Source organism: Sinocyclocheilus grahami, unplaced genomic scaffold (assembly GCF_001515645.1).
Source record: "Sinocyclocheilus grahami isolate Dianchi unplaced genomic scaffold, SAMN03320097.WGS_v1.1 scaffold182.1, whole genome shotgun sequence".
Taxonomy (NCBI): Eukaryota; Metazoa; Chordata; class Actinopteri; order Cypriniformes; family Cyprinidae; genus Sinocyclocheilus; species Sinocyclocheilus grahami.
In genome coordinates, this window is record NW_015505361.1 from 611,487 (window position 1) to 626,047 (window position 14,561).

At 34.6% G+C, this 14,561-nt stretch overlaps 1 protein-coding gene across 4 annotated transcripts in view; it reads left to right on the forward strand.

Annotated features, from left to right (window-relative positions):
- The window catches only part of pak1 (p21 protein (Cdc42/Rac)-activated kinase 1), a 59,233-nt gene extending 45,321 nt beyond the window's left edge, over positions 1 to 13,912 (forward strand). For 3 of the 4 annotated variants that reach the window (XM_016284386.1, XM_016284385.1, XM_016284387.1), the window contains exons 7-16: positions 2,331 to 2,565; positions 3,683 to 3,706; positions 6,836 to 6,899; positions 6,976 to 7,024; positions 8,142 to 8,254; positions 9,263 to 9,380; positions 9,907 to 10,006; positions 10,566 to 10,762; positions 11,556 to 11,693; positions 12,826 to 13,912. In XM_016284386.1, coding sequence (XP_016139872.1) covers positions 2,331 to 2,565; positions 3,683 to 3,706; positions 6,836 to 6,899; positions 6,976 to 7,024; positions 8,142 to 8,254; positions 9,263 to 9,380; positions 9,907 to 10,006; positions 10,566 to 10,762; positions 11,556 to 11,693; positions 12,826 to 12,912 — 1,125 coding nt within the window. In that variant the 3' untranslated portion in view covers positions 12,913 to 13,912. The remainder of the gene's footprint in view (positions 1 to 2,330; positions 2,566 to 3,682; positions 3,707 to 6,835; positions 6,900 to 6,975; positions 7,025 to 8,141; positions 8,255 to 9,262; positions 9,381 to 9,906; positions 10,007 to 10,565; positions 10,763 to 11,555; positions 11,694 to 12,825) is intronic. The other variant, XM_016284388.1, reaches the window with a different exon arrangement.
- Positions 13,913 to 14,561: the final 649 nt, after the last annotated feature.

Below are 14,561 nucleotides of genomic sequence, written 5' to 3' on the forward strand. Positions count from 1 at the left end.
CACACACACACACACACACACACTCACTCACTCACTCACTCACTCACTCACACACACACGCATGACGCTGCTTTTTACGGATATAGTGGACACAGGAGTCTTGTAGGGCATGTCTGTGAACTTTGAGCTCATGCTACAGTGTTTACTAAAAAATGCCAAAATTAGAATAAAATATTATAGGGAAAACACAGGATAAATATTGAAAATTTCACTCAGAACATAAGTCACTGAAAAAATATAGAACAATAATCTTGGTTCTGAGAAAAGTAGAGAAAAAACTCTGGAATGTTTGAGTATGGCTTAGTGTGCAAATATGTTTTGCGAAAATGTATTGGGACTTTTTTTATTTAATCAAAAATGTAATCCCTGAAGGACTTATTTTTTTTAATTAATTTTGATTAATCTTTCCAAGCAGAACAAATTACAATGCGAGCACTTCATTTTGAATGTTAGAAAGATTGTTATTTTAGTATTATTTAAATACTATTTTATTATTATTTATTATTATTATTATTATTATTATTATTACTATTTGGAATACCTTTTTGAAGTAGCTTTCACCAGTTTACAATTTCAATTAAATTTGTTTTAATTTTGTCATGTGCTTTTGGCATATATACACTCACTGGCCACTTTATTAGGTACACCTTGCTAGTACCGGGTTGGGGGGGGTTTATGTTACCAAGCAATTGAACAGGTGTACCATACATACAACAGGTGTATGTATGTATGTATGTATGTATGTATGTATGTATGTATATGTATGTATATTTGTGTATATACAGTGTATGTATGTATGTATGTGTGTTATATATGTTTTTCATTTTAGTTTTACATTAAACTACAATAAACTGTTTTTATTTTATTACAGTTTTTAATTTAATTAGTTTAACGTAAATTAAATTAAAATGAGCTTTATTAGTTTTAAGTTAAGATTTTTATTTTCAGTTTTACTCCTATTTAATTTTTTTGTTTAGTTTAGTTTAGTTTAGTTTAGTTTAGTTGCCAAGGCAGCATTTCTAAAAAAAAAATTACTCCTTTTATTTCATTTCATTTTTTATTTTATTTTTTATTTTATTTTATTTTATTTCAGCTTTGTTTCAGTTAACAAAAACAGTTTTAACAAATTTGAGTAGTTTTGGTTCAAAATAAAACTGGTTAAAAATAAGGTTTGTCTCAGTTTTAAAAAAAAACTTTTCAGACAAATGTATTTTTATTTATGTCTTCATGTTGTGGTGAAGATGTCACTCAGTTCATATTGTACTGGTGTTTAATCAACCCTTCGCACACAAAGCTGGTGTTTGTTCGGAGGTTAATAGTAAAGAACGGCACTCTCTGTGAATGTGTGATGCTGATGCTGGCGGCTCTGAGTGAGTATCAGGACAGACGCTGCTGTACAGTTTCCATGCTCTCACTGTAGTGAATCAACACATGACTGCACACTTCAGCTCTTTGGCTGCTTGTTTATGCTCTGTTTTTTGTCTCCAAAATGAATTAAAGAACACAAGCTCAACCCCAGCGTTGTAAAGTAATCTTCTAAGAAAAGAGCAGGAAACTTAATATGTGTCACAGCGATCTGGTTCTGTTGGAGCAGATTAAGCACAGAGGCTCCAGAGAGCAGAAATCTTGAGGGTTTTGTTCAGCTTGTGAAGGTCCGAGGAGAGAATTACATTCACTTGAGTCACTTCAGACCAAGCTGTGCTGGAATCCGTGTTTTATTGTGTCTGTGGGTACCAGCCGGCCTGTCCTTTCCCAGAATGTCTTGGGAATCATCCATCGCTCCGTTTGGGCCCCATGTGGTCTGATACTGTGTGTCCTAGTGGTTAAACATCTGGACTGGAAACTATGGTTTATTTTATATATGTAATTTATTTGTTTATTTGTTTAATATATATATATATATACATGTGTATGTATGTGTATATATATATATATATATAGTGTGTGTGTGTGTGTGTGTATGCATATTTATATATATTTTTATTTAACCTAATTAATGTTTGTTTTATTTTTCTACTTTTATTTTTTATTTGATTTCACTCTTTTTATTATATATAATTTTTATTCTATAATTTTATTTTATATTAATTTCCTTAATGTTTTTATTTTATAAATATATTTTTATATTAATTATTTATATTTATAATTTTCTATTTTAATTTAATTTATTTGTTTATTTTATTTCACTCTTTTTAATTTATTTAATCAAAATGTATTTAATCTGTTGATTTTATTTTACTTTGCGTTTTAATTTATTTCATTTAATTTTATGTATTAAATATATTTTTATTTCATCCGCTGCTAATATAACACGTGTCTCCACCCCACAGATCTACACGCGCTCCGTTATTGACCCTCTCCCTCCTCCGCTCTCCACCAAAGACGCCGCTACGTCGCCCATCACTAACACGGCCGCTGACGGCGGCAGTCCCACCCTGACACCCTCCACCACCTCCGCCACAGCCAGCACCACCAACACCAACACCCCTCCACCCTCCACCCCACAAAACACCGACAAAACACGCAAGAAGAAGATGACCGATGAGGAGATACTCGAGAAACTGCGTAAGTGTCCACACCTCAAACCTTCAAGGGTCAGAAGTCATCTTTGTGTTTGTAGAGCCCGTTGTGAGTGATATACAGTACAGTACAAAATTTGGGTTTTGAGAAATTAATGCTTTTATTCAGCATGGATGCATTAAATTGATCAAAAGTGAGAGTAAAGACATTTATAATGTTACAGAAGATTTATGTTTCAAATACATTCTGTTCTTTTGAACTTTCTATTCATCAAAGAATCCTGAAAAATAAAACGTATCATGGTCTCCTCAAAAATATGAAGCAGCACAACTGTTTTCAACATTGATAATAATCAGAAATGTTTCTTGATCAGCAAATTAGAATGATTTCTGAAGATGATGTGACACTGAAGACTGGAGTAATGATGCTGAAAATTCAGCTTTGATCACAGAAATAAATTACATTTTACAATATATTCACATAGAATACACTTATTTTCATTTATAATATCACTTTTTTTCACTATTTTACTAAATTTTTACTAAACATTTTTGATCAAATAAATGCAACCTTGGTGAGAAGAGACCCAAAGTTTTGATTAGTGTATCTTAAAGTGGCAGATGACCATAATAAATGTGCATTAATGATCCATTTATATTATATTTAGAGTATATATATTTAGTCCATCCAAGGCATGGCTGTGCTAGTTTCATGTCTCTCTTCAGGTCTCTTTTTCTCCCCATGTGATATAATAATTGACATACAAATTAATATTTCATGCCCAATTATTTATTTATTTAGTAAGTAGCCCTGTAATAAGCAGGATAATGTGCAGTCAGCAAGACATTATTGCTAAATAAACCCCAGATCACCCCGTCAAGGTTTATTTTATGTTAATGACCGGCTGACTGCACATTATTCCTGACATATCAAATATGTATAATGTGTTTATTTTATGGAGAAACTCAAACCTGCTTGTATCTCTTGATTGAGTCATTCATGCAATGCTGATTTTTTGTTGCATTATTATTATTATTGTTTTATTTTACATGCATTGTTATTGCTTAGCATGAAATGATTGGCAGTCATCTAGTTAGAGCTGCTGTAGAGATGCATGACTTTCTAAGAACCTGTATCTTATTAAAAACCCCATGCGCTCCAGATGTGCTCAGATCGCCCTCAGCTGGTAAGAACGGGATGCTGCTGCAGTCATCCAGTGTGTCTCTGTCACCTCAGGCCCCTCTCGGCCAAAGATTTGTCGTCCTCCATTTAAAACCTATAGTTGCTGGGTTACACGTCAAAATGAAGATGTTTCTGTCTTTCCCTGAATTTAAGACGCTGGCCTTCTTCCTTTCTGTGTTTTCCCAGCCTGCGTTACCTCACTGCCTGTAAATCTGTCTTTTCCTAAAGGTTTAGAGGCCTTTTCCTCCCCCCTCTCTCTCTCTCTCTCTCTCTCTCTCTCTCTCTCTCCCTCTCTTTTGCGTTTTAATTTATTTCATTTAATTTTATGTATTAAATATATTTTTATTTCATCCGCTGCTAATATAACACGTGTCTCCACCCCACAGATCTACACGCGCTCCGTTATTGACCCTCTCCCTCCTCCGCTCTCCACCAAAGACGCCGCTACGTCGCCCATCACTAACACGGCCGCTGACGGCGGCAGTCCCACCCTGACACCCTCCACCACCTCCGCCACAGCCAGCACCACCAACACCAACACCCCTCCACCCTCCACCCCACAAAACACCGACAAAACACGCAAGAAGAAGATGACCGATGAGGAGATACTCGAGAAACTGCGTAAGTGTCCACACCTCAAACCTTCAAGGGTCAGAAGTCATCTTTGTGTTTGTAGAGCCCGTTGTGAGTGATATACAGTACAGTACAAAATTTGGGTTTTGAGAAATTAATGCTTTTATTCAGCATGGATGCATTAAATTGATCAAAAGTGAGAGTAAAGACATTTATAATGTTACAGAAGATTTATGTTTCAAATACATTCTGTTCTTTTGAACTTTCTATTCATCAAAGAATCCTGAAAAATAAAACGTATCATGGTCTCCTCAAAAATATGAAGCAGCACAACTGTTTTCAACATTGATAATAATCAGAAATGTTTCTTGATCAGCAAATTAGAATGATTTCTGAAGATGATGTGACACTGAAGACTGGAGTAATGATGCTGAAAATTCAGCTTTGATCACAGAAATAAATTACATTTTACAATATATTCACATAGAATACACTTATTTTCATTTATAATATCACTTTTTTTCACTATTTTACTAAATTTTTACTAAACATTTTTGATCAAATAAATGCAACCTTGGTGAGAAGAGACCCAAAGTTTTGATTAGTGTATCTTAAAGTGGCAGATGACCATAATAAATGTGCATTAATGATCCATTTATATTATATTTAGAGTATATATATTTAGTCCATCCAAGGCATGGCTGTGCTAGTTTCATGTCTCTCTTCAGGTCTCTTTTTCTCCCCATGTGATATAATAATTGACATACAAATTAATATTTCATGCCCAATTATTTATTTATTTAGTAAGTAGCCCTGTAATAAGCAGGATAATGTGCAGTCAGCAAGACATTATTGCTAAATAAACCCCAGATCACCCCGTCAAGGTTTATTTTATGTTAATGACCGGCTGACTGCACATTATTCCTGACATATCAAATATGTATAATGTGTTTATTTTATGGAGAAACTCAAACCTGCTTGTATCTCTTGATTGAGTCATTCATGCAATGCTGATTTTTTGTTGCATTATTATTATTATTGTTTTATTTTACATGCATTGTTATTGCTTAGCATGAAATGATTGGCAGTCATCTAGTTAGAGCTGCTGTAGAGATGCATGACTTTCTAAGAACCTGTATCTTATTAAAAACCCCATGCGCTCCAGATGTGCTCAGATCGCCCTCAGCTGGTAAGAACGGGATGCTGCTGCAGTCATCCAGTGTGTCTCTGTCACCTCAGGCCCCTCTCGGCCAAAGATTTGTCGTCCTCCATTTAAAACCTATAGTTGCTGGGTTACACGTCAAAATGAAGATGTTTCTGTCTTTCCCTGAATTTAAGACGCTGGCCTTCTTCCTTTCTGTGTTTTCCCAGCCTGCGTTACCTCACTGCCTGTAAATCTGTCTTTTCCTAAAGGTTTAGAGGCCTTCCCCCCCCCTCTCTCTCTCTCTCTCTCTCTCTCTCTCTCTCTCTCCCTCTCTCTCTCATTGCTCAACATGCTTTGACTGGAAGCGATCGTTTGCATGTGTGGGACTGGAGTCTGGTCTCAGTTCATGACTGTTTGAGTAACTGAGATGATCCAATCTTATAGCTGAGCATCTCTCTTCTTATATGTGACCACTGTGATTCAGTTTATCCTCACAAGCTCCAGAAATTATATTACACTTATTTTGACAAGTATTTGCATCCATTTCAAACCGCACGCAACATGATATATATTTAACAGAAGCATAATAATAGACTAAAAGAACACAGCATTGGAAAAGAACTAGCAAGCGATGCCTGTTGTGATTTCCAGCAAAACACAAGCAACAGAGACCGCTGGCAAAGTGACGGAGTTGAGCAGAGCTAATGTATATTTCATACACATGAATACAAAATATAATAATAATGATAATATATTTAATATTCAATTAAATAAAAGCAACATAAAATAGTATTGTAGTAATACTGTTTAGTTTACCTGTAAAATATAAATTTTTATTCATTTTTTTAAAATATAGTCTTTAAAGGAAAAGATATATTTGCTAAAATATATTTTTATTACAAACTTAATATCAACTTTTTAATTAAGTTTATATTTCTCATTGCAATAAAATAAAAAAATAAAAAATTACTTTCTGTTACCACACAGAAAAAAACTGTGTAGAAACATTTTTTTTTTACTCTGTAATTGCTAGTAAATTTTTACAATAAATTACAAAAAATAGCAAATAACACATTGAATTAAATTAAAAATGTTTGATGTAGAAAGACCAAAAATTCTATTTTCATTCTCAATAATCAAAGTTTTTTACAGTATAACAATATTTCTTTATTTATTCATTTATTTACTTATTTTACATGTTATGTATTTTCTTTTTTTAAATTTTGCATATACCATTGTTTAATGCAGTCTGCTTAATCCTTGAGCTTTTATTTTGTCTGATTTCAACACCGCCGTAGCACAAGGTCATATCAGTGTATTGATTATAAATTTGACTAGTTGTGCAGCTCTTTCACAAACCCTGAAACACTACATCTTCTTTTTTGTCTTTTGTAACATGTGACCGTCACTCCACAGGAAGTATAGTCAGCGTGGGCGACCCGAAGAAGAAGTACACGCGATTTGAGAAGATTGGCCAGGGGTGAGATTAATGATGGACGTCTTATTATTAATGCCATCTTTAAACAATCCTCATCTTCATTTTCTTCCCTCATCAGGGCGTCTGGAACAGTCTACACAGCCATAGACATCGCCACAGGACAAGAGGTGAGACTCTGGGGCCAGCCGGGAAGGTTTCTCAGTGTTTCTCACACGTACGTCACCTAGATGAGCGTTTTCTTCAGGAAGAGTGTGCACTATGACACTGTAACATTTCTTCATGGATGTTAAAGCAACATTCAGCACCTGCATGACATAATCCATGTTAAATCATGTGTGTGCAACAAATATAATGCTTGAAATTAATACTTACCAAGCACCACTAATAAGGCAACCATCACTATTATTATTGACCAGTGGGCTAATGATTTCAACAATTTATTATGTAAAATAATAAGAGAATATATTTAGAGAATATTTTTTTAATTAAGTTGACTTCAAGTTTAGTTCCAAATGCAATAAAATACTAGAAGTAATAATGTTTTATATATTTAAATAAAATATAAAATAAAACACATCAAATATTTTTTTTTTGATTTTATATACTTTCTATATAAAATAATAAGACAATAGAGAATATGTTTTGAATTAAGTTTACTTCAAGTTGATTTCCAACTGCAATAAAATAAAATACAGCATAAATTATTATTTTGTTTACTAATACTACTATATATATATATATATATATATATATATATATTATGTTACACTTTATATAATTTTCAAACTCGCATGCACCATTGTAAGACAGTCTAGTTAACCCTTTATCCAGTTAGACACCACCTAGCAACTGTTTTGGACACCCTAGCAACCTTGTAGCAATGTCCTTTTATCACCCAAACACCCTCTTTATTAACTTTAGCGATTATATTTTGCACATTTTCTGAAACATGCATGGCAAATATGCCAGCATTTTGTGTCCATTTGGAGGACTGGAGATATCGACGGTCTTTTCAGCATCCTCTCGTCATCATTAACGTGCCTCCGACAGAGACTTCGACATTCTCCTGATCGATGGCAGTGAATCAGGGGATGCAGGAGGGAACCGGCATGTGATATTGATCTGATGACATTCCTCAGAGCTGAACCTGCACACACACACACACACACACACACACACAGCTAATCTCAAAGCCAATCCTCACTCATGTTAATGGATCCAGAAACTCTCTGATTCATCGTCAAGTGTGTCTGAAAGCTTTTATTCTGATGGTTGGTCTCTCAGGTGGCCATCAAACAGATGAACCTACAGCAGCAGCCCAAGAAAGAGCTGATCATCAACGAGATCTTAGTCATGAGGGAAAACAAGAACCCCAACATCGTCAATTACCTGGACAGGTCAGTTCATTAGATTAAGCTATTTCCTAATCAGTATTTAGTCTTATTTTCCTGTAAAAATATTTCATTTTAATTATTTTTATACATATAAAAAAATGCATTTAATTTTTTAAATAAATAATAATAATATTTCTCTGAACTTTGAATTCACTTTATTTTTCTATAAAATTACAGGCCTCTCTCATCTTTTTAAGTGGGAGAACTTGCACAATTGGTGGCTGACTAAATACTTTTTTGCCCCACTGTATGTATATATATATATATTTCCATTTAGTATTTGATATATTAAATTTTTTGTTATTCTCTTTTATTTTTATTTTCATTTCTTGTTACATTTTCCTCTTTTTTTCGTTATTTTTGTTTTATTTTTACATTTATTTTTTCTTTTCTTTTGGATTTGTTTTTTGTTATATTTACGTTTAGTTTTATATATATATATATATATATATACAATTTAATAATATTATTTTACATTTTTTATAGCTTCTGTTAAGTTCTTTCATAGTTTTTTAAATATATTTTGTTAGATTTTTATTATATTTTTTATTTGCTTTTATTCTTTAACTTTGTATTTTATTTTTAACTAATATTTTATTTTCCAAAATCTGCTCAACTATGCATAAGTCAAGACAAGGAATACATTTAAAATGATAATGAATAAAAATAAAAATAATAATTAATAATTGAAAATATATTTTCTTTAAAAACAAGTGATCTTATGATCTAACGTTTCTAAAGGTAATGAAAATCAGACGAATATGAATCTGTAATAAAAAAAAAAGTCACAAAAAATTAGGTGATGAGGAGATCATTCCACCAAGTGCTGTTGAGGTGACATCATCTCAGATGTTTTCCTGTTCCGCTTTGATGCGTTTCTGTGTCCATGGGGAATTTCTCCACGTCTGCACTAATAGAAGCTGGAGCATCCAGTGATTCTGTTGTCACGGCGATGCTGCTGCATCACTCAGCGATGTGGCGAGTGTTGACGATGCGCTCTTGTTGCCGTAGTTACCTGGTGGGGGACGAGCTGTGGGTGGTGATGGAGTATCTGGCTGGAGGCTCTCTGACAGACGTGGTGACGGAGACATGTATGGATGAAGCGCAGATCGCCGCCGTCTGTCGGGAAGTGAGTGTGCAACACTTCCAAACCTACTGAGCCGCCGTGCTGTCTCCTAAGTGAAACAGAACCTCACAAGTGAATGATGTGGAACGCTCTGCATAGGCAACTCGCCAAAAGCAATCCTTAATAAAAAAATAAAAGACTCAGTTAATTCCAATAGAGCTTGATGTCATTAAACCAAGCTACAAAATACTTTAATATAAAAAGGCAATGTTTTTTTTTTTTTTGGTCTACAAAGTGTGCCAACAACAGCAAATTTGGTGTTATTTATATTAGATATTTATATTAGGTTAAATAATTTGATTAGACATTATAATTCTAAGAATGTGGATATTTTGCACAAGTTGTTAGCACTTTTATAAGGTCTTATATAAGGCAGCGTAGCGGGCGGGAAAACACAGAGCGTATTATTATTACATTATTACATATTATACCCAAAGGGGGCAGTGGCTCTAGCCCCCCTGTGCATGGCCCTGCTGAAACATGCATGCTTTAATTAGCTTTATTAACTCTGCTGTTCTTCTCCATGCAGTGTCTCCAAGCGCTGGAGTTTCTGCACTCGAGTCAGGTCATTCACAGAGACATCAAGAGCGACAACATTCTGCTGGGGATGGATGGCTCCGTCAAACTCAGTGAGTTTGTCTTCTCATTTTGTTTCAGGCTTCAAAACATTTAGGGCTGTTCTGGGTTTTAGATTGTATGTAAATCTTGGCCTCAACTGCTGTTTGAATTATTGCATTTCTTAGACAATGATTTTAAGTTAGCATGACTATGATGTTTTCATCTGTGCAAAGGCTTCTCAGTGGTTTTATGTTTTTCATCAGTAGAGGGAGTGAGAGTCCAGATTATGCATCTGCCGCTATGCTTTCAGTTTATTTAACAGCAGCCGGTCTAAACATGTCTCTCTGTCTGTCTGTCTGTCTGTCTGTCAGCTGATTTCGGCTTCTGCGCTCAGATCACTCCTGAACAGAGCAAAACTGCTGTTTGAATTATTGCATTTCTTAGACAATGATTTTAAGTAAGCATGACTATGATGTTTTCATCTGTGCAAAGGCTTCTCAGTGGTTTTATGTTTTTCATCAGTAGAGGGACTGAGAGTCCAGATTATGCATCTGCCGCTATGCTTTCAGTTTATTTAACAGCAGCCGGTCTAAACATGTCTCTCTGTCTGTCTGTCTGTCTGTCTGTCAGCTGATTTCGGCTTCTGCGCTCAGATCACTCCTGAACAGAGCAAGCGGAGCACCATGGTTGGGACGCCATACTGGATGGCCCCGGAGGTGGTGACCCGCAAGGCCTACGGGCCCAAAGTGGACATCTGGTCCCTGGGCATCATGGCTATCGAGATGATCGAGGGCGAGCCGCCGTACCTCAACGAAAACCCTTTGAGGGTGAGAATAAAGACATCTAAGCCACACTCAGTTCCTATTTCTTGGTAATATCATGGTATTTGATCATTATATATATACATATATATATGTATATATATATATATATATATGTATAAACCATGGTATTATTTGCAGTACTATGGGTTTTCAACAACTATGGTATTACCGTGGTACCATGTATAAAAATAAAACATGGTGATACAACTGTATTTTGCAGTAATTGCACATGAAAAACACGAAATCAAATTTCATTTAAGGTGTTAAGACAATACAGACAATACTTTTGATGCTGTTGCATACGACCAGGTTCACATACACTTGTGATCTCAAGATTATGATGATGAGATCCATCCTTTGTTTCAGATCACTGAATTATTTGAAATATGGCCTCATGTGCTCAGAGTGACTTCAGATGCTCTCTTCATGTCAATAGATGAGAACGTTTGCATTGATTTCAGCGATTGATACCTTGTGGGAGGACAGAATACAACATTTATTTCGACTTGCATCAGCTCTAAAGGCTTTTATCTTAATACGTTTGCTAAACCTATTGACATGAGGTTCATTTGTGGCAAACAAAACTGAAGCAGTAGTCGGATATAGTGGCAACAATGGACAGTTTGCCTGTTCATATATTTTCAGAAACCGCTGGATGATTTTATTTAGATTTACATTGGATCATGATGTAGTGTCTACAGGAACATTTGAAACAGTATTTTTGAAATGAAAGGAACTGGTGCTGTAGTTAATGTTGATGATTTCTGTGTGACCTTTAACCCCTGCTGTTGTCCAGGCTCTGTATCTCATCGCCACCAATGGAACGCCGGAGGTGCAGAACCCAGAGAAACTCTCGTCCGTGTTTCGGGATTTCTTAAACTGCTGTCTGGAGATGGACGTGGAGAAGAGAGGCTCTGCCAAGGAGCTCTTACAGGTGTGTGTGTGTGTGTGTTTTCCTCCTAGACTTAAAGAAATTAGCTTCCAGTAGTGCTTAGTTTAAACTAAATTCAAATGGAAAATGTTGCCTTGGGAACCAGTTTGTTTCAAGTAACATTTTTTGTTTATGGTTCTAATATTAGTTACCAATGATAAACCTGGAATAGATCAATATATACATCAGTAAAAAGTGACTTTGAGTGATGCATGAAAAGTAAACAATAATTTATCAGTTCATTCAAAAATAAAAATGAAAACATATAAACCACTTTTCATACTAACAAATTAATAGTGGCAAATGGATTAGGAAATGCAATGGATTTTGCATGAAAAGATTTAAAAGTGCATTTCAAATAACTTGTTATTTTAATGTTATTACAATATAAAAATTAAAAACTTTTATTTGTCAATTAGGAAAGTTTTTAATTTTTTATTATTATTTACTTTATTAAATACTAAGCCTATTTATTATTTAGGAACGTTAGATCAAAAACATAAATTTTAACATTGGTTGTTAAATTAACTGTTGTTTTACATAGAATTGTTCTATAGTCTATACAGTATTTAATGCAATTACATCAGAAGTAACTGGAATGGAATTATAGAAAAATTAAGAGCAATCCTAACTTTGCTTTTTACAGGAAAACATCATTAAATTACAGTAATTAAGTGCTTACTAATGCATTACATTAAAACAGGTTTATAAAAAAGAACTAAAGAAATGAACAGTAAGGATGCATTAAATTGATACAAAAGATTTCTGTTTGAAATAAAAATAAATGAAAATAAAAATAAATGTTGTTCTTTTTAACTTTCTAATTATCAAAGAATCCTTAAAAATGTATCATTTTTCCCACAAAAATATAAAGCTGTTTTCAACATTGATAATAATCAGAAATGTTTCTTGAGCAGCAAATCACCACATTAGAATGATTTCTGAAGATCATGTGACACTGAAGAGTAGAGTAATGATGCTGAAAATTCAGTTTTGCATCACAGGAATAAATTACGTTACAATATATTCAAGTAAAAATTTCTTATTTCATAATTTTTCAGATTTTACTGTATTTTTGATGCAATAAATGCAGCTTCGGTGAGCAGAAGTGACGTCTCTCTCTTTCTCCCTGCAGCATCAGTTCCTAAAAGTGGCCAAGCCTCTGTCCAGCCTCACGCCGCTGATCATCGCAGCTAAAGAGGCGGCCAAAAACAACCGCTAGCCCCTCCAGGACAACGGGACGACCCCCCGGCCCCACCTGTCCTCCACCCCGACCCCCTGAGCCCTCTCTCTCTCTCTCTCTCTCTCTCTCTCTAGTGCTGCTGTTTCAGGGTCTGAGCGGCGTCTGCACTCACGCTGTGGCCCCTGAAAAGGCTCTGATGAATAACTACATCACTGGAAACAAATGGCCACGGCGCGTCAGGCCCAAAGCATTATGGGGGATTTCCCCCTGGCTGACCCTCTCTGGGTCTCACTGTCAGTTTTTCTGTTGCTCTTTTTGTCGTTTGCTTTTGTGTTGGAATCATGGGAGCGTGATTGATGTTTTCATGTCTGTATTTGTTGGGGTTTTTGTTCATTTTACAACGTTTAAGTTTTTGTGTGTGAGATAGTGTGTGTGTGTGTGTGTGTGTGTGTTCGCCGGGTCATAGGTTAGCTGAGATTGTGACATGATGACACGTTTGTACTGCGATCGACAGAAAGATCTCATTTTTTTGATATTGAAACATGATTTGCAACAGACTATTGATTAAGGTACTATGAAGGATGCCTGTGCATGAAGAGACTGCATTTCAGATGAAGAAACGACCACCTGAGGTCCGTTCTGTCCCATAATCCCTCCACACGGCGGAAACCCAACGTAACATCAGTGCGCTACAATCTTTTGTGTTGCCACAAGCATTAATGGAATTGAAATTTTCGGATATTACGTTCACGTACCCTTTGGCCTTAAACTGTGACGTGAATAGTAGGACGTAACTAAGACGACACAACACACCAAGATGCGATCTGACGCCATTCTGATTCTTTCAGTGGACTGATGGGATTTGTTTAGAAGAGAATCTTTCCTGTAAGCAATCAGTGCGTTTCTGCGAGCCATAAACTCTTTATAAGGCCTTTTGATGAATTGAAATTCTTAATTGAAATGGGACGAATAAACCTCAGAACTAATTAGTGTCCAGGTGATCTTTTGTAACTGCCGTGTTTGTGTTTAATAACTTTATTACCACCTTTTCATATCTTGTATAACATATTATTTTATTGAATTACAAGAGTTAAAACTTTTTTTTATTTTTTATTTCTGGATGGTAACCTGTAAGTCTTGATTTATTTTTGTTTTTATTAGGTATCCATATTTATTTTTGAGATTATAATAGAACTGTACTCTGGACCTTATTTATAGATTTATTTATTTTTTACTTTATAGGTAGTAGGTTACAGGTATAGGTATAAGTTAAGATATCAATATTTTATATAATTTAATATCATTTTAATACAAATATTCTAGAGTGATAATAGTACTGTACTCTGGACATGAGGAAATTTGACCTTGCCGAATAAAAACACACAGTAGTTTCAAATACATAAGTACTGTGATGAAAATATTCTTGGACTCTAACTTTAATTTGATGCATATTAAATAAAAATAAAAATGGAAAAGATGCAATACGAATTTAATATGAATATAAAATAAGATTTTTTAAAGGTTAAAATATAAATGTAAATAAAAAACAAATTTAGAATGATAAAGAGTTGATTATTTGTGTATATATATGTACATTTTTGCTTTCACTATCTAGTCCTGCACTCTGATTAATGAATTTATAAAAGTATAAATATATACCATGTATTACCTTATAAGGTATAATAATA